The sequence below is a fragment of the Halichoerus grypus genome, chromosome 14 (genome assembly GCF_964656455.1).
Source record: "Halichoerus grypus chromosome 14, mHalGry1.hap1.1, whole genome shotgun sequence".
NCBI lineage: Eukaryota > Metazoa > Chordata > Mammalia > Carnivora > Phocidae > Halichoerus > Halichoerus grypus.
This window is the reverse complement of record NC_135725.1, coordinates 77,035,104-77,056,679: the sequence shown is the minus strand read 5'-3', so window position 1 is coordinate 77,056,679 and position 21,576 is coordinate 77,035,104. Positions and strand designations below refer to the sequence as shown.

General features: G+C 41.0%; 1 protein-coding gene across 4 annotated transcripts in view; it reads left to right on the top strand.

Annotated features, from left to right (window-relative positions):
• The window catches only part of ASTN2 (astrotactin 2), an 865,335-nt gene that overhangs the window by 541,597 nt on the left and 302,162 nt on the right, over positions 1-21,576 (top strand). For all 4 annotated transcript variants that reach the window (XM_078061680.1, XM_078061681.1, XM_078061679.1 and 1 more), the window contains one exon: positions 13,579-13,767. In XM_078061680.1, coding sequence (XP_077917806.1) covers positions 13,579-13,767 — 189 coding nt within the window. The remainder of the gene's footprint in view (positions 1-13,578; positions 13,768-21,576) is intronic.

Genomic DNA, 21,576 nt, shown 5'->3' with positions numbered 1-21,576 from the left:
CACCAATATCTCTCTCATGGACATTGGGCAAGCCTCTGAGGACCCCTGCTCTTCAGTTTCTTCCTCTCTAAACTTTTAATAAAATTTACTTCAATACAAAGATGGTTGGGAAGAATGCAACATATTTACTGTTTATTACTCCATTAAGCTTAAGTCACGTGCCCAAGGTCACATGGCTAGTAATGTAGCTCACTGCCTTCCTCCTGTGTGACCTTGAGCAAGTCACTTAACATCTCTGTGCCTCCCTTTCCTCATCTGTAAAATGGGGATGGTATTTGTTATCTCTTTATGGAATTGTTGTGAGGACTAAAATGCATTACATCACAACTTATATGAATATCTGTAAAGTGCTTCTGAACAGCACTTTTTGAAGTACAGTTGTAATACAATATAATATTAGTTTCAGATGTACAACATGGGGATTCGACATTTATATACATTATGAAATGCTCACCACAGTAGGTGCAGTTACCATCTGTCATCATACAAAGTTATTATACTGTTATTGACTATATTTGCTATGTCATGCTTTGCAACCCCATGACTTATTTATCACTGGAAGTTTCTTCCCCTCAATCCCCGATCCCCTTCTCCTATTTCACCTGGCCCTCCGCCTCCCCTCCCCTCCGGCAACCACCAGTTTGTTCTCTGTATTTATGACTCTGTTTCTGTTTCATTTTGTTTGTTTTGATTTTTAGATTCCACAGATAAGGGAAATCATTTGGTATTTTTCTTTCTCTGTCTGACTACTTTCACCAAGCATAAGACACTCTAGATCCATCCATGTTGCTGCAAATGGCAGGATTTCATTTTTTTTTTTTTTTTTGATGGCAGAGTAATATCCCATTGTGTATATATATCACATCTTCTTTATCCATTTGTCTGTGGATTGACATGGGGTTGCTTCTGTATCTTGGCTATTGTAAATAGTGCTGCAACAAACATCAGGGTGCATGTATCTTTTCAAATTAGTGTTTTCATTTCCTTCAGGTAATATCCAGAAGTAGAATTCCTGGATCTTAGGGTGCATCCTGTTTTCCACAGTGGCTGCACCAATTTACATTCCCACCAAGAGTGCACTGAAGTTCCCTTTCCTCTGCTTCCTTGTCAACACCTGCTCTTTCTGTCTTTTTGATACTAGCCAGTCTCACAGGTTTGAGGGGATATCTAATTGTGGTTTTGATTTGCATTTATTTAGTGATGTTAAATGTCTTTTCCTGTGTCTGTTGGTCACTTACCAGCGTCTTCTTAGGGAATATGTCTGTTCAGGTCCCCTGGCCATTTTTTAATCGGACTGTTTGTTGGGTTTTTTTGGGTGTAGATATATCCAGTAAGGGGTTAATATCCAAAAGATATGAAGAATTCTGGAAGTTGTAAATAGGATAGAATGGGTGGGAGTTTGCTGTGAGCTCTTGAAGCCCATCCAAATGCTGGTAAACAGGACAAAAAAGAAAATAAAATCCAGGTCTCCTAAAACCAACTGCAGTGTCAATGCGTTTTGGAAATTGTCTATTAAGGATGCAAATGAGAAGTTACCCGTACTTGTTAGAAGCACTATAAACAAAACAATGAAAGCCATTAGCAGGTACTTGTGAGAAAGTTGGTGGAGAGAAGTGGCAAGCCTTGAATTAAGCAAGGAAAACAAACCTTTGCTCAAGGAGACCTTCGGAACTTGCTCAGAACTCTGTGACCTCTCTGAATTTCCTTAGTAGGGGCATGTGTAATAAACCTCTCCGCAGCCAGGACAGTCCCAGCAGCCAGCTCTTACGAAGTGCCTTCTTCGGGTCGGGACTGTGCAAAGTGCTTTGATTACAATAGGCTATTTAATTCTCCTAACAACTCTACAAGGGAGGCACTATGATGATCCCCAGTTACCATCAAGAAAACCAGGCACATGGTGGCTCTGTGACTTGCCCAAGGTCACACAGCTGGTAAATGGAGGCTATAGGGTTTCTACCCAGGCTGTGTGGCTCTAGTCTGTGTCACTCCGGGCCTCTGGCCACTTCTAGTGCTATGTGGTCTTAAGCAAGTCACTAAACTTCTCTGAGCCTTCCCTTTTCAAGTGGACTCAGATGGGATTGTGAGGATGAGTGAAATAATGCATGCATGGGGCTAGGGCATGTAAGCACCCAGGAAATGGAGTTACAGCTAGTCGAAGAGGTATAAAGCCATCTAATTTCATCATTCAATGACTGTACTGTAGGTCTTGGTTACCATCTCTAGCACCTGCATCAGTGCCTGGCACATAGTAGGTGCTCAAGTAATCATTGTTAAATGATGTTCCTCAATTAACGTGGCTAAAGAAGTTGTTCCTGGTCTAGTTTTTCCAGCTGTGATTCCAGCTTTCTCCCTTTTCCTGAATTAGGGCCTGTGGCTTCAGCTTCTGGAATTTTCACAATGTTGTTCCTTTCGCCTCTCCTCTCCTCCTCCCTGGTACAATCAAGCCCTGCCACCTTGCTTGTGGCCATTTAGCTTAGACAGCTCTGTTTCATCCTCCAGACTCAGTGTAGATAGAACCTTCTCCAACAAGTCTTCTCTGAGCCCCGTGGGGTGCAGGAGTGAGGTGCGCAGTTATCCCGGAGCTGGATAGTAGAATACTATCCTCACCCTTTCAAGTGGACGCTACTTAAATATTGGCTCGGTATTTATCAAGGGGGGTTAGGGCATGCAAAGAAAGGACTTTCTTTTCTTGTTTTATTTTGGTTTGTATTTTTTATTTCTACCCACAAGACCCTCTTCCAAGGGAGAGGCCCATTTGCATGTAGCCTTGAATTCCAGTTTATCCTGGTGACATCTGGACACCTCTTGCAGACTGGACCTGTAGCTAGCTGCCCTGATCTTCAGCCCCTAGTCAGGCCAAGGTCTGCACTACTGAGTAAAGTACCTTTCTCTGGGGTCACACAGCTAGCACCAGCCCCCGCCCCCACTGCCCCGAGCTTCTCTCTGTGGTCACCCTATTGCTCTTTTGACTTACCTGCTTTCCTGGTGTGGTCCTCATCACATTGTGATTGCCTCATGGTCAGGGACGAGGTCATAGTCACCTGTGGATCCCCTTTGTCACTCCTCACTATTTGGCCCCAGAACTTCTTTAAAACTGTATTTGTTGAATTAAGGAATTCATCTACCTAGGATTTCTTGTACCTACTCTGTGCCTGGTCTTTTGTGGGATGCTGAGAATGTGAAGAGGGTTGAGTACAAGTCTTTGCCCACCCGGGACAGAGGGGACACTGAAGGGGACACTGAGGGCAGGCGGCTGAGCCTTACTTGGTCCCAATTGATGTTGATAGAGCACAGGTACCAGTGTGGTAGAGAGAGGCAGGTGAATTTGAGAGAGGTGGAGAAGGTCATTGGAAACTAAGCTGAAGCATTTAAAATGAATCTTAGAGGTGAGGGAGCAGCACCTCCCCGGAAGACCTGGGTAGGTTACCTAGCAACCAAGTTTGTATCATTTGTATGGTGCGTTTATAATGTATCCCGTGCATACTTCTATGAGAACTTAGTATTATCCACATAAATCCAACCTATAAAAAAAAAAAAACAAGCAGATAATATAAAGATAAGACTGACCAGAGCCATTTGTAAGGAGAGAAACAGAAAGGGAAGAAATGGTTTCAGGAGCCTGACATGGGGGAGTTACTCAATGTGAGATAAATTGAATTCTGTGCTTCTTGGCAACTGAAGTAAACAAGAAAAAAAAACAAAAAACAAAAAACAAACCCATGGTGGATTATATAGTTGTCCTGGCTTGACAAAAGGAAGGTTGTGGTTTTTGTTGTTTTGTTCTGTTTTGTTTGTTTTAAGAGGCAAACACCTTTTCCTGACATAATATGCTAAGAGAGATGTTCCCTATATATTTTTAAATAAATCGTGATCAAATCCATTAATATTTTTGAAGTTTCAAGTATTTCTCAGATCTTTCAGAGCAGGAAACTGAGGCCCAGAAGGGTCTCACAGCCATTTAGGAGGTGAAATTGGGACAGGAGATATCCCATGCTTCTCTCTTCAAATGTGGATGTATTTAATGTATTTAAATGTAATTTAATTTAAAATGTAATGAAAATGTATTTAAAAACATGGGCTTAAAGAGCACGTCTAGCTTCACACAGTCCTTACCAGAATATCTTTTTAATGTCATTTTTATGTGATTTTAGGAGGGAGAGGAGATAAATACATGCGTTTGATATTCACGGTGAACTGGAAGCCGCTCACTTTCATGGTACAGGCTTTGCATGCTCTCCGGTAGTGGAAACCGCTGACCTCGGGAAGGAAGACGCTGATCTGAATTTTGACCTCAGTATCTAGTTGCAGAGGTGTGGGAGGCATCAGGACCTTGTTTTGTTGTGGTTTCTGACTTTTAGGCTAGGGCCTTCATTCTTCCCCCCTCTGACTTCCACATGCCACGTTCTTGTCAAACATTACAACCTCATGCTCCCAGCTGCTTGAAACATTTTGCAAAAGCTCAGGTGTAAGACGTATTTATGGGCAGTTGATGGAAGCACACAGAAGTTCATCCATTCGTTCAGAGAGGCTTTTTTTTTTTCAGTGTGGGCTCTGTGAAACGTTAGTCCCATATGCAACTGAAAGGCAAAAAAGGGCAACTCAGTGGTCAAGCCCACATGGGAAAAAGTCTGTACTCTAGAACTGCCTTTAAGGTTCACCATGCACCTAGGGGTGGTAAAGGCTCTGACAAGTCCTGCAGTGGTGAAACATATGTCACTGGTTCTAAAGTGACCACATTTCCTGTTTTCAAATCTCTGAAATTAGGATACATTTTACTATGGATGCTTTGACAGAGTTAGAAAAAATGTTTTTCTTTCTTAGTGTTAGGTAAAATGCTAATGTTTCTTAGAAGTGTTAAGGTCTTAGAATAGATACATTGTTATATAATTTAAACAGAATTCCCCATGGAATTCTCTTTCCTTTCCTTTCTTTTTCTTATTTCTTCTTTTCTAAAGAATACCCTTGGCTACCTTACATTCAAAATGGATTTTCTAGAAACTAAAATTTTCCCTTGAGGGAAACCTTCAGATGGAGACCACTCTGAGAACAGTCTTACTAATCTTTATCTTGGTTAATATTGGGACGAGCCTGAGGGCCTTCATGAGAGAGATCCCCCCCGCCCCACCATGGCATTGGTTAGAAGGGTTTGTGGGGTTGAGGACCTTAGCTTCTAGGCCGTAGAGAGTTGTGGTCCTGACAGCCCCAGGGTGGGATTCGTCACAGGTGTCAGATTCAATAAAGCTGGAAAAGCACATGTTGCTCTCTTGCCTTGGTGGCAAGATACTCAGATTCATCCCTGACCTTGGTCCAAGTCTATGTGGTGTGCAGTTCTTTGAGCTCTTCTTACCTGACTTTTCTCTGTTTTTAATTTTTTTCCCTAGGATTTGATTCTTTTTCCTATTGAAAAAAAAGTTTCTAGTCTATGCTTTCCAATATATAATTTCTGGTTCCATAAACCAATGAGGAATGAATGAATAACCAAGCAAGTAAATACATGAATAAACAAATACTCTGCTTTGAGAATCTGTGTAAATGCCATATCTCTTTAAGGTCCTGGTTTCTTCTCTTGAAAGACAAGCAGATTGGAAATAGTCATTTGCTCTGAAGAAGAGTGAGTGCTAGATTTGGAATGGGAAGGTCTAAGTCAAGGTGCTGGTTTTTCCAAAGTGCTTGTGTGATCTTGGTCGAGGAATTTTTAAGTGCCAAGCCTTGGGGTCCTTGGTGGCAGTGTCAGAATGAAACTCCCCATCCGTGATGTTGCTCTAAGGATTAAATAAAACATGCTCTTGGCTAAACACATATAGGTTTTATGGTGCAATCTCTAAAGGCCCATCTAGTTCTAGTAGTCTCTATAATGTGATAGGTGTGTTAAGGGTAACACATTCATTGCCTTCAGCTAAAATGCCCAGTTTGTATCTTTGTACTTATTTTATGTTTTTCTTTTTGGCATATGTATAAATATAGTTTCATGCAGATCTTGGCTGGTTTCCTGTGAGCCTACACGCTTTAGAATTTCTGTAAGAAAATCTCCCAGACGACAGAATGTTCTAAAGAAACTGTATAATTATGTCGCATGGTAAAAAAAAAAAAAAAAAGAACAGAAACCAACAACTAAACAGACCTTTGCATAAATCATCCATCTTGTGCCCCACGAGGTGGCTTGGGGGAGAGAGTTCCTCATGTTTCAAAACTCAGAGGATCATTTACCTCTGAGTCCCTATGTTTTTATGAGTCCCAGTTTTTTTTTTTTTTCCTCTTCCCTGCATCTCTAAGTGTCTTATAAGCATACCCCAGGCCTTTTCTTTTATCTCCCCTCTTTCCTCTCCTGCTCAACCACAATCCTTTCCTACTTCCAGACCAAAAAAAAAAAAAAAAAAAATCACTGTGAACCTACAGTTGTAATATGGCTAAAATCACACACACACACCCACACTCATACACACATTCTTACACATGCTTTGAAATATGAACTCCCAAGCCTGTGTCCTACCACCAGTATCAGTAAGGTATATATCTTCATGGGCAAGTCACTTAACTACTCTAAACCAGTTTTCTCATCTGAAAATGGGAGCCATTCCTCCCTGTTAGGATCTTACATTAGTTTCTTAATGCTTTGACAATGAATCACCACAAACTTAGCGTCTTAAAACATCATAGATTTATTATTTACAGCTCTGGAGGTCAGAATTCCTAAAATCGAGGCATCAGTAAGACTTTAAGACCAGAGGAACAGCCTATTTCTATCCCTGTCTCTCTTGTGATTCCACATTGTATCTCCTTCTCTGACACATTTGTCTACTTCTTACGCTCTTATAAGGACCCTTATGATTACATTGAGCCCAACCCAGATAATCCAGAACAATCTTCCTATTTCAAATATCTTAACTTAAATCACTTTTGCAAAGTTCCTCTTGCCGTCTATGGTAACATATTCACAGGCTCTGCGGATTACAATGCACATTTTGGGGGCACCATTATTCTACCTACTGTAGGTTGTAATAAGGAGCAAGTCAGTTTGTCTATAGAAAAAATATTCCACTAGACTGTGGAATCTTGATTGTAGGGCTGAGCTTTGCATATGTGTGTGTGTATGTGTTTGTGTATACATATATTCATATAAATACACATATGCATGCATATGTATGTAACATACATGTTTAATTTCTATGTAAATTACATATGTATACGTTCATATATTTAAAATATATGAATATGTATTTCCAATGAATGACACATCAAAGTTCCCAATTATGTAGTTCGAATAATAATAATAATAATAATAGTCAAAGAAGGGCCACTCTGTTGATTTTAAGAAATCTGGATTTAGAGAGAACTCCACAAGTAGAATTTGAGAAGCACTGGAAATGATTTTACTCTCTCTGGTAAATGCAAATGGGCTAACAGATGAAATAATCATAGAGTAATATATGACCATAATAACACTAATAATCAGCAGCAGCAACATTGAAATGGCACCGTGTGTAACACGTTGTCTACTATATGATATGTGTGATGTTGTCCTTTATGTAAATTATCTCTATTCTCACATCAGCCCTGTGATCAGGATAACTATTATTCCCATTTAATAGATTGTGACACTGAGGCCTAGAGAAGTTAACAGATTGGATCAGAGTCATCTGGCTGGTAGGGGGCATAGCCTCTCTTTGAACCCAGATTTAATTAGATCCGAACTCTGAGCTCGACACCTGTGTCTTCCTTAAGTAAGGGGGCATGAAATCTCAATAAATTCACGAAAGTAGAAATTATACAAGCTATATTCTGCAACTAGAATGCAGTATTAGTACGTATTGTCGGCAATCTAGCTAGCAGATGAATGTCTCCACTTGAGAACTAAAAAACAAAAACAAAAACAAAACCAAGTAACACCTGGGTGGGAGAAAAAAAATCGAACTCAAATGATCACTTCTTTAAAAATGAGTAGGTGCAAGAAGGCTGCATATCAAATTCATGGAATATGGGAAAAGCAGTCAGAAGCTGCATGTCATTTACTGAGAAGCAAGACAGATTGAAAATAAACAAATAAAGCATTCAAATCAAGAAGCCAGAAAAAGAATTATAAAGCAAAGTCAAAGAAAGCAGCAGGAAGGAATTAATAGAAATAAAAGCTGAAATAAATGAAAGAGAAAAAAGAGAGAGTTCCTCATCAATAAAATGCAAAAGCCTGTTCAAATGAAAGAGAGAGAGAGAGAGAACACAAATAAACACATTAAGAATGAGCTAGGGACATAACCATAGAAGCACAGAAGATAAAACAAATTTAATGAGAATAGTGTGTATAACTTTATACCAATAAATTTGAAAGTCTTGATAAAATGCATTATTTTCTTAGAAATATAAATTACCAAGTTTGAGTCATGGTGGTGTAGAAAATCTAAACAGACAGATAACATAAAATAAAATGATCAGAGAGCTAACTATCTACAATTGAAAAGGAGACATGAGCTCAGGGGATTTATAGGCGGGTCCTATCAAATCATTAAGGAATGCTTAACCACTATCTTGTATAAACTGAACAGAGAAAGAAAATAAAAGGGCAGTTTTCTAATTTATTCCAAAATCCTAGCAAAGTCCTAATACCCAAACTTGGCAAATATATATACTCATCCATTTAGAAAAATCTGGTAGATGTATTAGAACTGATGAGCTCCTTATGTGGTAGGATGAAAAATCAAGTTACAGAAGTCAGTCATAGCTTTCCTCAATATCGCAATAACTAACTAAAAAACATAAGGGAAAACCTAAGTGAGAAACTGATCCTTTTCCTGACATGGAAAAGATTATAATAATAGCAGCTATCACCAAATTCCAGACGTAACTCATTTAATCCTTGCAGTGGCTCTATGAGGTGGGAACTTCCTTTTAGGTAAGCAAAGGAAGTACAGAGAGGTTAAGCATTTTGTCCAAGGCCACACAGCCAATAGGAGACGGAATCAGGATTTGGCGTCTGGTGGTCTGGATCCAAAATGCATGTCTGTAACCTCTGGAGCATCGTATGTTGCATAAATACCTGTGAATAAGCCCCGACATGATACGTGCAAGGCTTTTCTGACCCGAAGTCTAAAACTTCATTGAAGGTTTTAAAGGAACACTGTCTACATGGAGCTGCAAACTATGTTTCTGAATTAGCAAACTCACAACTGTAAAGATGCTAGGATAAGGTAAGCTAGGTTGTGGTAACAAATGAAGTCTCCCAAGCCAGAAGCTTATACACAAAATTTTATTATAAACTTTCCATGCAAAATCCATTGTGACTGAGGCTACCCTCTTCCATCCTGCAGTATGCATTTGGAACCTGTGGTCTCCACACTTGCCGTAGCAAGAGAAGAGAGGGCTTGAGAATCACACAGGATGTTTTGGGGGGCTGATTCTGTAGCAACATACCACATCAGCACAGATGCCATTATTCAGAATCCCATCACGTGGGATCCCACCACTGCAAGGGAAGCTTGGATGCAGAGTCTACGGTGCATATCCAGGAGGAGGACCCAGTGTGGTGAATAGAAGACATCTTCTCTGCCACGGTTGGTGGCAGTGCCCAGCACAGAGTTGGCTCTCAATATATATACTGAGAGTTAAGATATATATATATATATATATATATATATATATATATATATATATATATATATACATCTTAAAGGAAAAAAACATATTTAAATCTTCCCCAAAATTGGTCTACCAATTTAATGCAATACCACCCAAACTCCACTCAGGTTTTATATGGAATTTGACAAGTCAACTCCAAAATTCATTTGAAGGGAAAAATAGTTAAGAACAGTGAGGAGGTTTTGAGATAGAAAATCAGTCTTTACGATGGGGAAGAAACTTACTTTACTATATGCAAACCGTGCTATAAAGCTACAGTAATTCAAGTAGTATAGAATTATTGCAGGAATATACAGACAACTAAGTAGGAAAAATTCCAACCATGTATCCATGGTATACATAGTGACTTAGTATATGACAAAATAACATTTTACATTAGCTAATGAACTGGATGGACCCTTCAGGTAATGGTTACTCATTTTAAAAATAATTAAGTTAAAATAACCACTCCCACCATGGACGAAATTAAATCCATACAAATTAAACAACCAAAGATGAAAAAAAAAAACCTATATATAACTAGAATAATAGACAGAAATATGTTTTATCATCTTGTGATTTCCTAAGCATTGCATCAAATTCAGCAGCAATAAAGGACCAGGATAGAGAGGTTATAAGATATCAAAAGTAAGATTAAAATACAAGTACAGACTAGAAGAAAATTTCAATATATATGGCAGGTGAAGGATAACTATCCAGAAAATATGCAAAGCATATACAAGCCAATAAGGAAAATGACAAGTATCACAATAGAAAAAAATTGTCAAAGCACATGGATGGACAATCTATAGAAAAAGAAATACATATGGCTGTGACCTGAAAAGACAGTGAACCTCAGCAGTAATCAGGGAAATGCAAATCAAAACAAAAATGAGTTGGGGCGCCTGGGTGGTTCGGTGGTTCAGTTGGTTGAGCGTCCAGCTCTTAATTTCAGCTCAGTCGTGATCTCAGGGTCCTAGGAGTGAGCCCCACATCTGGCTCTGAACTCAGTGTGGAGTCTACTTGGGATCCTCTCTTTCCCTCTCCCTCTGCCCCTCCCCCACCTCAAATAAATAAATAACATCTTTTTCAAATGAGTTATTTTTTCCCATCTCAGGCTGGCAATAATGAATATGAAAGATATGGGGAAATGGGCTCTCTCATTCATCAGTGATAAGACTGTAAACTGGTAGAGCCTCTATAGATAGCCACTTAGTAGATCTACCAAAATTTTTCAATTCATGAACCACTGACCCCTCAATCCCCCTTCTAAGATTTTTTTTATAGAAACACATACATGTACACAATGATATATGTTCAAAGATCTTCATTATGACACCATTTGCAATAATAAACAGCTTATAAACAACCAAAATGCCCATCAGTAAAGATCAGCTAAAAGCATTATGGTACATTTATACTGTGCAATGCCAAATAACCGTAAGAAAGATGGATATATATGAATACTGATTTGAAGAGATCTCTAAGAAATAGTATTAGGTACAAATGCATATTTTATAACAATGTATGGTGTACTTATGAGTTTATTATGAAAATGTATATGTGTATAATATAATTTTTATTATATACATGACATTGTACTTCTAAATGCATTGAAAAAAGCCTAGAAGAATATATAATAGTTAACCATGACGACTACTGAAATAGGAAGTAAGAATATATGTGGAGGGGGCGCCTGGATGGCTCAGATGGTTAAGCGTCTGCCTTTGGCTCAGGTCGTGATCCCAGAGTCCTGGGATTGAGTCCCACATTGGGCTCCCTGCTTGGTGGGGAGCCTGCTTCTCCCTCTCCTTCTACTGCTCCCCCTGCTTGTGCTCTCTCGCTTTCTGTGTCAAATAAATAAATAAAATATTTTTAAAAAAAGAATATATGTGGAGTGGAAAGGAACAACTTCCATATTTCACTCTATAGACTTTGATAATGTTTAATCATTTACAACAAAAATAGGTATTCACAGGCACACACACACACGTCTGTGTGTGTGTGTGTGTGTGTGTGTGTGTGTGTGTGTGTGTGTAGAGAGAGAATGAAAGCTCTACTACAGTAAACCATTTCTCATACTTGCTGGGAGCCTCCTAGGATAAATGGATGGAACTAGACTTTATTAAGAACTTACCATATACTCTGCCCATTCATACAACTCATATCATATGTACTGCAACTCTGTCAAGGGAGAGTTTAATTACATTTAACAAATGCAAAAAGAAGTGGGGGATAGACTTGATGAAGTACCCAGGACAGGCCTTCTTCCAAGAACTTTCCAGTGTACTTGGGCAGGAGCATATAAGCATGCTAAAGACAATTGGTGCATCTGTGCAACACACTGGAAGTGAGAGGGGCACAGGGAAGAGTGACAACTTGCTTCATGTCTGAGATGTCCCTAGCTTTTCACGAGAGTGTTCTTGGGTCAGGTTTTCAGCTCTGCCTCTTTACTTCCTGCCTTCAGTTGGGTTCCATGTCTCTGATATCAGCTACTGGTTCCTTCAACCCAGGAATATTTCCATCCCGACCATCTCACAGAGCCTCTCCCTTCTTCCATATGAGTACCTGACTATCTCTGCAGTCAAATTCAACAGATGTTTCACTCCACCTCCTTGAGAAAAGGCAAATAAGAGACTGCCTGCTTTCTACTGTCTCCAACTGGCACAGCCCAAACAGGGTCATGTTATGCAAATAGAAACAACTGGATTTGGAGAAGAGTAGAAAAGAGTGCCTTTGTTGCTAAACAGACCTGAATTTGAAAGCCACTTTGCCACTCACTCACGTTGCGACATGCTTTATACTTCCTGGCTCCTCATTCTGATTCTGGGTAAAGCAAGAATGGTATTACTTGTTTTCATGGTTAGAAAATAAATATACAAAGTACCCATGGAAAGTATATGCTCAATATATAGAAACACCGCCCTTGCCACCATTACTGTAATTATTTTTTGAACTACCTTGCAATTCTTGTTTTTGCAGCCAATGTATTATAGGACCTTGTAGCTGCCTACTGAATTAAGATAGGCTAAGAGTTTCTACCCCATTTTACAGATGAGGAAACTGAAGATCAAATAAATTAAATGGCTTGCTGGGGTTCACCTAGGTCCAAAGGAGCAAAGATGACATTTATTCATGTTTTTCCAGCTGAGCAGCCTGTTCTCTTGTGTGTCTTATCTATTATGTGTACCCTATTCCCAGTGCCTAGCAAAGGATTATGAACATGTAGACCCTAAAAGAATTCTAGTTTCTGGATTGATTTTTCAGGCGCCGAGACCTCTGTTTCCTTCCCCATGCCTAAGAGATACCTTTTTCACTGCGAAGATCTCCAAATTGCAAATATTATTTCAACACCCCGTTCAGATGCCTGTTTGGTCCGTAGAGGAGGACCTGTTTGGTCCCTGCCTCAGAGGCATGTTAAGGGCCCTTCTGCTCTTACAACTGGGTAGTTAGAGGCCGACAGAGGCTGCTAACATTGCTAAGTGAGCAGAAGCAATGGCTGCAGCTCTGTGAGCTGTCCGTGGTCCTGGAAGGATCACCTCTGAGTTACAAGGGCAATAACAACCTTGTTTCTGCTACAGTCTTCAACCTTCGTCGACAGATACACTGGGAATAGATTCTGGTTCGAGAAACTAGTTGATAATTCGCTGTGAATTGGTCTGTCATGCTTTTCAAAGTCGGTGTGTTCATGGAAAACAGTTTTTAAATTTGCTTTGTGCGTAGATGGGCACTCTGGTTTCCCCCTCGACTCCTCCAAAATGTCACAAATGACTTTCCCTGAATTTACTAATTTGCAGGATTAATGTGCTTCTCTCTAGACACCTGTGCCCTAGATAGATTCCAGCCAGAATAGCTGTCTCCATTCCTAAACTCTGACCTGTTTTGCAGGCAAAGGAGGCCTTGGTTTTAGGTCACCCACAGTGGGGGCATCCAACATGCGGAGCTAACTCTCGGCTCTGTTTTATCATGCAGTTGTGTGGAGGAGTACAAGCTGGCTCCTGATGGAAAATCCTGCCTAATGCTCTCAGATGTCTGCGAGGGCCCCAAATGCCTCAAACCTGACTCCAAATTCAACGACACCCTCTTTGGAGAGATGCTACATGGTTACAACAACCGGACCCAGCATGTGAACCAAGGCCAAGTCTTCCAGATGACCTTTAGGTATGGGGCAGACACTTGCACTTCACTGGTCAAATCACTGACCCAAAATCTGGGCAGGGGGAGGAAGCCATGGGCACCATGGAGTTGAGTTCTTTTAGACTGGCCAGCATCTCCCCAGGCTTACTGATGCCTATCCAAAGAAGTGTTAGAAGTCAGAAAATTCATTCCATGAGGTTCTTTTTCCACTGACCTAGTCCTTATTTATAGTGCTCTTCCCTTTTTCTAACTCTATCCACATTTTTAAAAAATCAGTCTTAAATCATCCTGTAAGTACAGTTAATGGAATTTTAAAATGTTTAAATTAATCTTTCAGTCTATTAAAAAATAAGTATCCTATGTAGGCTATTCAGGCAGTTCAAAAATAAAGACATTTAATGAAGTAGAAAATAAAATCCCCATCACCCAGAAATACCCAGAATTAACATTTTCTTGAACATTCTTAAAACACCTCTCTCTCCCTGTCTATTTGCATGCGCGCACGCACACACACACACACACCACACACACACTCATGCCACATCTCAGTAAAGCTGTTTAGAAATTGCTGTTTTTTGCTCAACAGTATGTCAAAGACTTCATTCACTGTTAATAAATATAGAGGTGTCTGCGAAATTAAAAGATAAGGCTATTCTCATATGAGAGCAAACAGAATGGGGACTGAGTTGGCCAAATTATATGAAGATTAGACATGCAGTCTCATTATGAAAGGCTCCCTGGGAAAGTCAAAGAAGCTGGATTTATTCATGCTTCAAAATCTGAAGAACCGTAAGATGGTAGAGTGGGAAGAATTATTCCCTGTATAAGAAATGACTATCTTTAAAAAAAAAACTGTACTTTTAGACAGTTTCGCATGAAAATGTAATAGGATATTATCACAAAGCAGGGTGCACCCCAGCATTTGAGGTCATGTCAACAAATTCAGAACTGCAAAAGAATATCACCATTCTAATCATCATCATCCCCATTCCATCACCTAATTAATAATAGTGGTGTTTATAATAGGAGTGGTAATAATGACCAGTATTTATTAAGAATTACTCCATGTCAGACTCTTTACCAAGTATTTTTAGTAATAATAATAATGATGATGATGATGATGACATTAATTCAGCACAAGCTGAGGGCATTCTAAGCACTTGCCATCTACTAATTTGTGTGATCCTCACAATAGCCCTGGGAAGCACGAACTGTTGTCATCCCCTGTATACAGATGAGAAATGGAAATGTGAAGTGACTCTCCCAAATCTCCCTTCTAGGAAGTGAGAGAGCCAGTGTAATAGCATTTTATTTTCATTATTAAAACCCTTAGGGGCACCGTGGCCTCTGTTTTACAGCTGAGAAGTCAACACCAGAGGTAAAGTGACTTTCCCAAGGTCACCATCCAGTAAAAGGCCGAGTAAAGAATCAGGTGTAAATCTGGCTGACTCCCAAGCCTTGCTCTTGTCTCTTAAGCCAGCATACCTCATTAATTCCCATTTCATAGAACAAGAATGGAAATGTGAATTCTCTGAAACCATTCACCTATGTAGTTATCACATGCTGCTTGAGCACCGACTGTGTCCCAGGTACCATGCTGGTTACTTGAGATACAAGGAAAAATGAGATAAAAGTGGCCCAAGAATCTGGTGCTTAAGTGTAGTGTGTGTGTGTGTGTGTGTGTGTGTGTGTGTGTGTGTGTGTAAACTTATGTACTTATTTAATTTGTGGTAGGAACTATGCAATAAAGGAACACTGTTGTTCCAAGATAGCAATTAACAGTGGGATCTAATTCAGTTGGAGCAGAGTAGTAGGTGCGCATCTACTGGATTAGAAAGCAATAATAAGACTTTGGAGTCAGCTTTTCAGATGAAGTGTTATTTAACTAATACCTGGAAGATGAGTGGAACCGCACATTGGGAAATGTGTCAAGCAGAAACAGATGTTCTAAGAAGAAAAAGGACGTGTTCAGCTTTAAGAAATGCAGAAGTCTGCTGTGGTTTTGGCTGAGCAAGTAAGGGAAGAGTGGTGGGAGGTGAAGCCAGAATGGTCTGTAGTGGCAGGTCATGGGGGTCTTGCAGGTCAAGTCTTTATTCTAGGAGCAAATGGGAGAACTGAAAACAGTTGAAGAAGTGGAGTATGCCATGGTTGCATTGCATTTTTCAACCTCATGGTGGCTGCAATGGGAAGTAGATGGTGATGAGGGTGGCCTGGGAAGGTGCGGAATGGGGGCACAGTTGGGTACGTGAAAGTGGCTTCAATCAGGATGATGGGAACAGTTTGGAGAGAAAGGGGGATTTTGTATCATGTAGTCGTGAGGCATGGCTCACAAGGCCAGTGAGCATGGTAGGCAGAGGGTAAGGTCGAGGGAGGATTTGAAGGTAATAGGAGTGACTGGTAGCTACACAGCAATTTAGTAGCAGAGTTGAGTCCTTCAAATCCCAGTGGAGTTTCCTTTCTACCACACAGATGCTTAAACAGCAGCTGAGTGCTACTTTATTGGAAAAAGCTGGGAGAAACTTAAGGATAATCCTGATGAACTACTCAATACCAAGAACCACAATGCTGATTTTCTGTAGTTTTCATGCTCTATGAAACTCTGTCTTGAGCGTCATGATGGATAAAATAATGCTGTGTGGAATCCAAAAGAAAAAAAAAATAAAATGTCCCTTGTTTTTGAGATGGGAATTTATAGGCTTGCACAATGACACACACAATTGACAAAAATATGAAAATTTAATTTGCAAAGTGGTGTTCCAGTAGTTTTCAAAGAATTTCTATGTGAAGCCGTTTGAGAAGAATTAGAAGGAATGATAAGGAGTTTCTAAAGGATGAGGCTTGTGGACTGGAGTTTGAAGTGATAGCAAAGAACAATATCTCTTGGGAGGGATAAGAGCTGGAAGGGCATTTTCTTGTCCAGGAAGGAGTTTGTAGAAGCCTAGACACAGATAAGCAGGAGTGGGGAGTCAGTAGAACAGGTCTCCAACTAGACCTGCTCCAAATCTGGCCCCACCCATGACAAGCATAGTCCTACTGCCTCCTGTTTATTTATTTTTTTAAAAAAGATTTTATTTATTTATTAGAGAGCAAGAGAGAGAACGTGAGCAGGAGCAGAGGGAGAGGGAGAAGCAGACTTCCTGCTGAGCAGGGAGCCCGACATGGGGCTCAGTCCCAGGACCCTGGGATCATGACCTGAGCCAAAGGCAGATGCTTAACCAACTGAGCCACCCAGGCACCCCATATTGCCTTCTGTTTAAAAAGAAGTGTTTTATCAGATTCTGGCCACTGTGATGCGCACATTGCATGTTTTATGTAGTTTGATTTCTCACAGCAGCTCTCAGACTGGTTGGCATGTGATAAGTGATCAGATGTACTCGTAGTTCTCATTCTCTCATGTGAAGATAAGCTTGGTCCAAAAGAAGGATCCAAACAGGGTAGTAAGATGCTAGATCCTGAAGGAGATTCATGGGATCCCTGATCTCACTTACATTGGGGAAGGGACTTGGCCAAGGTCACAAAACAAGTCATTGCAGAGCTAGCTATACCCTCAGATCAGATCCCGGCATGCTTACCTTTCTACTCCCAACAAAACTGGTCATTAAGAAACAGCATGGTGCCAGAAAGTCTGGCCTGGGGGTCCCCAGGCTCAGGCAGAATTTTAGCCCCATCAGGAATCTTTATTCTGCCTCAAACACTCTGCTCATTGTTCCCAACCCTTCAATCTTCTGTTGTTTCTAAATAGCCAGGGTCTCTGCCTGCCCTGATTTGCTCATTTTAAAGAGTATAGTGAACAGACCACACTTTCTCTTTTGACAACAGCCTCAAGATTTAGGGAACTCCTCAGACTACCATTGTGTTTGAGTAGCCCATTTCACATAAGCTCTCTTATCCTTGGCTTCAATTAAACTTTCTTTACAATTATTTCCATCCTTAGACCATGTCACCTCCTGGAGCCACATGCTAAGGCAGTTGACTTCCCATGGTGGGAAGGTGAGTGGCTTCTGATGAATCTAAATTTATCTCTTTCAAGTCTCCCTCACTGAGCCTCAGACTGGGAGGAGGCTGCCATTCCTTTGTCCTCCAAGTTCCAGAAGGCAGGCCTGCAAATGTTTCAGTATCAAAGGCAGTTGTCATTTCTCACTTCTTCTCCATTCCTTTTCTCTCTCTCATCCAAGTAATCTTTGGTCCAGCCCTCCAGAGTAGTCAGCAGGCACCCCACCAGCCATCCTGCCATATGCCACATTTCCTGACAACTGCCTGGCCTGGGATTTCAAATTGTCTACCAGCTAGAGTCTCCTGCATGACAGCCGCCACTCTGCTGTGTTCTCCTCCTTGCCCCTACCTCGATCCTCCCACCTAGCAACTGCGGAGAGAAGATAGGCGTGCATTCTCATTTCCTCTCTCCAGTCTCCAAAACAGCAACCTGGATTTCTGCTCTACTAAAGGCCTCTCATTTCAAGTATCTAAACTGGACTAACACTTAACAATTAGTGCAGACATAACCCCTTATTGTACACATGGAGAAACTTAGACACAGAGAGGGGTATAACTTATCCCGTGCTCACCATGATCAGGGACCCCTCTGAGACTCAAAGTTAGAGTCTGTGACTCTCAAATGTGTGTTCTCTGGTTTCTGGTTCTGTTGTAAGGGATGTGTATCACTTCTTCATCTCCCTTTAATAGCACGTGGTCAGCAGAGAGGGAGGACGCAGGTGCCATAGGGGGATGGCAGATTCTTAATTAAGGGGGGAACTTAGGCAAGAGCTACCCCCGAGTACATGATTCTGCAGGAACTTGATTCTGTTGCTGGCCACCTTCTCACGTTGCCTTGTGTAGGCAGCAGTCTGCCCATGAGAGATGAGCATGTGGCGATGCTTAGGACCCTGGCAAGCCTGGGAGTTATCCGCTGTGTGTGAGGATTAAGTGTGGTACACACTGAGAGACCATACAGAAAGACAGAGATGGGGCAAGAGTGATAAAGAGAAGCAGTCAGAGAGAACAAGCAGAGATGAAAGGTGGGGGAGATGGGAAGGTTTGAAGGAGAAACCTTCATCCTCAAGTCACAGTAGACTTTATTCCCAGGATGGGTGGAGGTTGTTTTAAGAACCTGGGTGGTGCCTGGAGAGAGCTATGGATTAGGAATCAGTTTCCTAATCGGAGGGACATGAGTGGACATAAAACTTTGTGAAACACTCAAATTCTGTACAAACACAAAGAGCCAAAGATCTCACTTCTGAATGACCCCCAAACTCAGGAAGCAATGTCAAGCTATGCTGGTTCTAATCCCTTTCAGTGTTGGTCTTAATGACTCATGCAGAGTCACCATTAGAATTTCCTCCTCTTAGCTCCGCATCAATGAGGGAATTGGTAAAGACTGCCAGAGTGAGATAAACTCATCAAGGGTTGGTGGTATTTGATGTTTTGTTTGTTTTTTATTTCCCTCCCTCCCCATCCTCATCCATCCTACTTCATTCCTATAAGAAAGAAAGGTCAACTTTGGTTACAGATTGCACGGATTTAGATAACCATCAGTCAAGAGCTCTTATTGAGCCCAGAGTCTCAAATTGTAGCGAGGAGAAGTTGCTTGGGAATGGAGGATGAGCAAATTACAATTGTAGATTTTGCAAAAGCCTCATCGAAAATAAGATGGTTCTGCAGCCAGTAGCTATTTCCCATAGGCCTTCAAGGATGACCTACAAAGAGCATGAGAAGCTCATGGAAGATTTGCTAGAAAGGTACTTTTCAATCTGGTCCGCTTATCAGATGTGCATGTTGTACAGGATAAGAGGAGAGTTTGGGGTAAGATGTGGGATTTCAGGATGAGGCACCACCAACCCACGCCTGGTGAGACAGAAGGGTTCTCTTTGAGGATTTGAGAAAAGCTGGCTTTTGTTAGTGGCACCCACTTGTTTCCCAGTAGAGGGTCCTGAGTCACATCTTATTAAGTGGCCTCCACAGCTATTTTTCTAGTGCCTTCCTGGGCGATGATTAATGATACATGCTGCTTCTGGATCCTTCCCTTCCCCTTCTTCTCCCTCTTTCTCTTGTCCTCTGCATTTAGCCATGTGCATTTTTGTTACGGGCCGGGTCCTGTATCACATACTTAGATATTTTATCATTTAATCTTCCTGATACCTATCACAAAATAGCCCTTAACAACTTGGTTTTCTAAAAAAAGGAAAGGAATGTACCAGCCAGAATGCATTAGGTTGTGCTCCTACCACATACCCTGCACAGAATTGCAGAGGTCCCATTCATTCCGGCATTTGGGAATCCAGGCTGACAGAAGCATCATCTTCATGTGCTCCTGTGAACACTATGGTAATGGGAATGAAATCTGGCTCTCAATACTTCCGGGGTGACATTCTACTCACATTCCATGGGTCAAATCCAGTCCTGTGGTCACAGCAACCCTCAAAGTGTTGAGCAGGGACATGAAATCCTATCATGTGCTGAGAAGACCCAGAAATATGTGGGACATCGATATGATTTACTACACTGAGGTACAGAGATGTTAAGCCAACTAGCCTAATAGTCGTATAGCTATCACATGAAAGAACTCGAGTCTAACAACAAAACCCATCTAGCAGTGTAACTTTCGGGATGCTAGCATTTTCCCACTTGACATTACCACCTCTGAGAACTACTTCTGAGAACTGTAATAAGACCTTCTAGTCTCTTCTTGACCATTTCCTTAATTCAACTCCCAAAGAATCATAGACTTTATAGATGGAGAACAGTTTCTATACCCCCCTCTTTTGTAGATGAGATGCCTGAGTTTTACAGTATTTAAGTGAATTACTTAAAATTGTATAACTAGTAAATGAATAAGTTTTAACTTCTAACTCCCAGTCTGTTGGGCTGCACTATATCCACTAGGAAGGCTTAGAGACTTATGATCCAACTCCCACACTATATAGATGGCAACATCAAGGTCAAGGTTCCATAAAGAATTAATGGTAGAGCCAGGACTGGAAGCTGTTTTTCTGCATTTTCAGATCTGGGTGTTTTGTGATATACCATGATCTTATTATAACAAGAGAAAGCAAAGGAGGCTGATGGTGGAGAGCTTATTAATTAAAAGTGGCATTAGCTTCTGATTTTCAAGGCGATTCCCAAGCCTCTCTATACAATGATAACCCAACTCTTGGCAAAATCCTTAACTTGCCACCTGGAGATGCAGCTGTATGCTACCTTCTCTGGGGGATCAACTGGTGAGACCTTGGAAGTGAACTGAGGACAGAAATTAGAGGCTGGATCAGAGGAGTTAAGGGATGATTTTCTCTGGAGCCCTAATTCTTGGGCTGGCTGCAGAAGAATTTCTCTTTGGTGTGTCTCCAGTTGCTCAAGTTTTTGGACATATTCTGCAGGAGTCGAGGCCCATGTGTCCCATGAACCATAGGCCCTGAAATCCAAAAGCAGATTTCTATACCTGTTTTGCCTCTTCCTGTTGGTCATTCTTTCCTGATTTCTGTTGCTTTTTCTATAAATTAAGGTTAAGGCAGAGCTTGGGTGAAGACTGAGGAATACAGCCTCTTTCTACTCAATCCCCATAGCCATGGGCTTAGTGAAAGCCATTCTACTCACCTGATCATAAGACTCACCTAGGTCTGTACCAGGATCTACCAATCTTTTTTTCTTCTTTTTTCTCCCAGATAAGGGGCCTGGGAAAGTGAATTGTCTTCATATTCCCAGGTGGCTCACATTATCCAGAAATTTGGGGATATATTGGCCTGGTGTGTAAGATGTTAGGCTTTAGAGTCTGAGTTCTAGCTTGCCACCTGTCAGCTGTGTGACCTTGGGCACATTTGTTCATTAAGCCTCTGTTTCCTC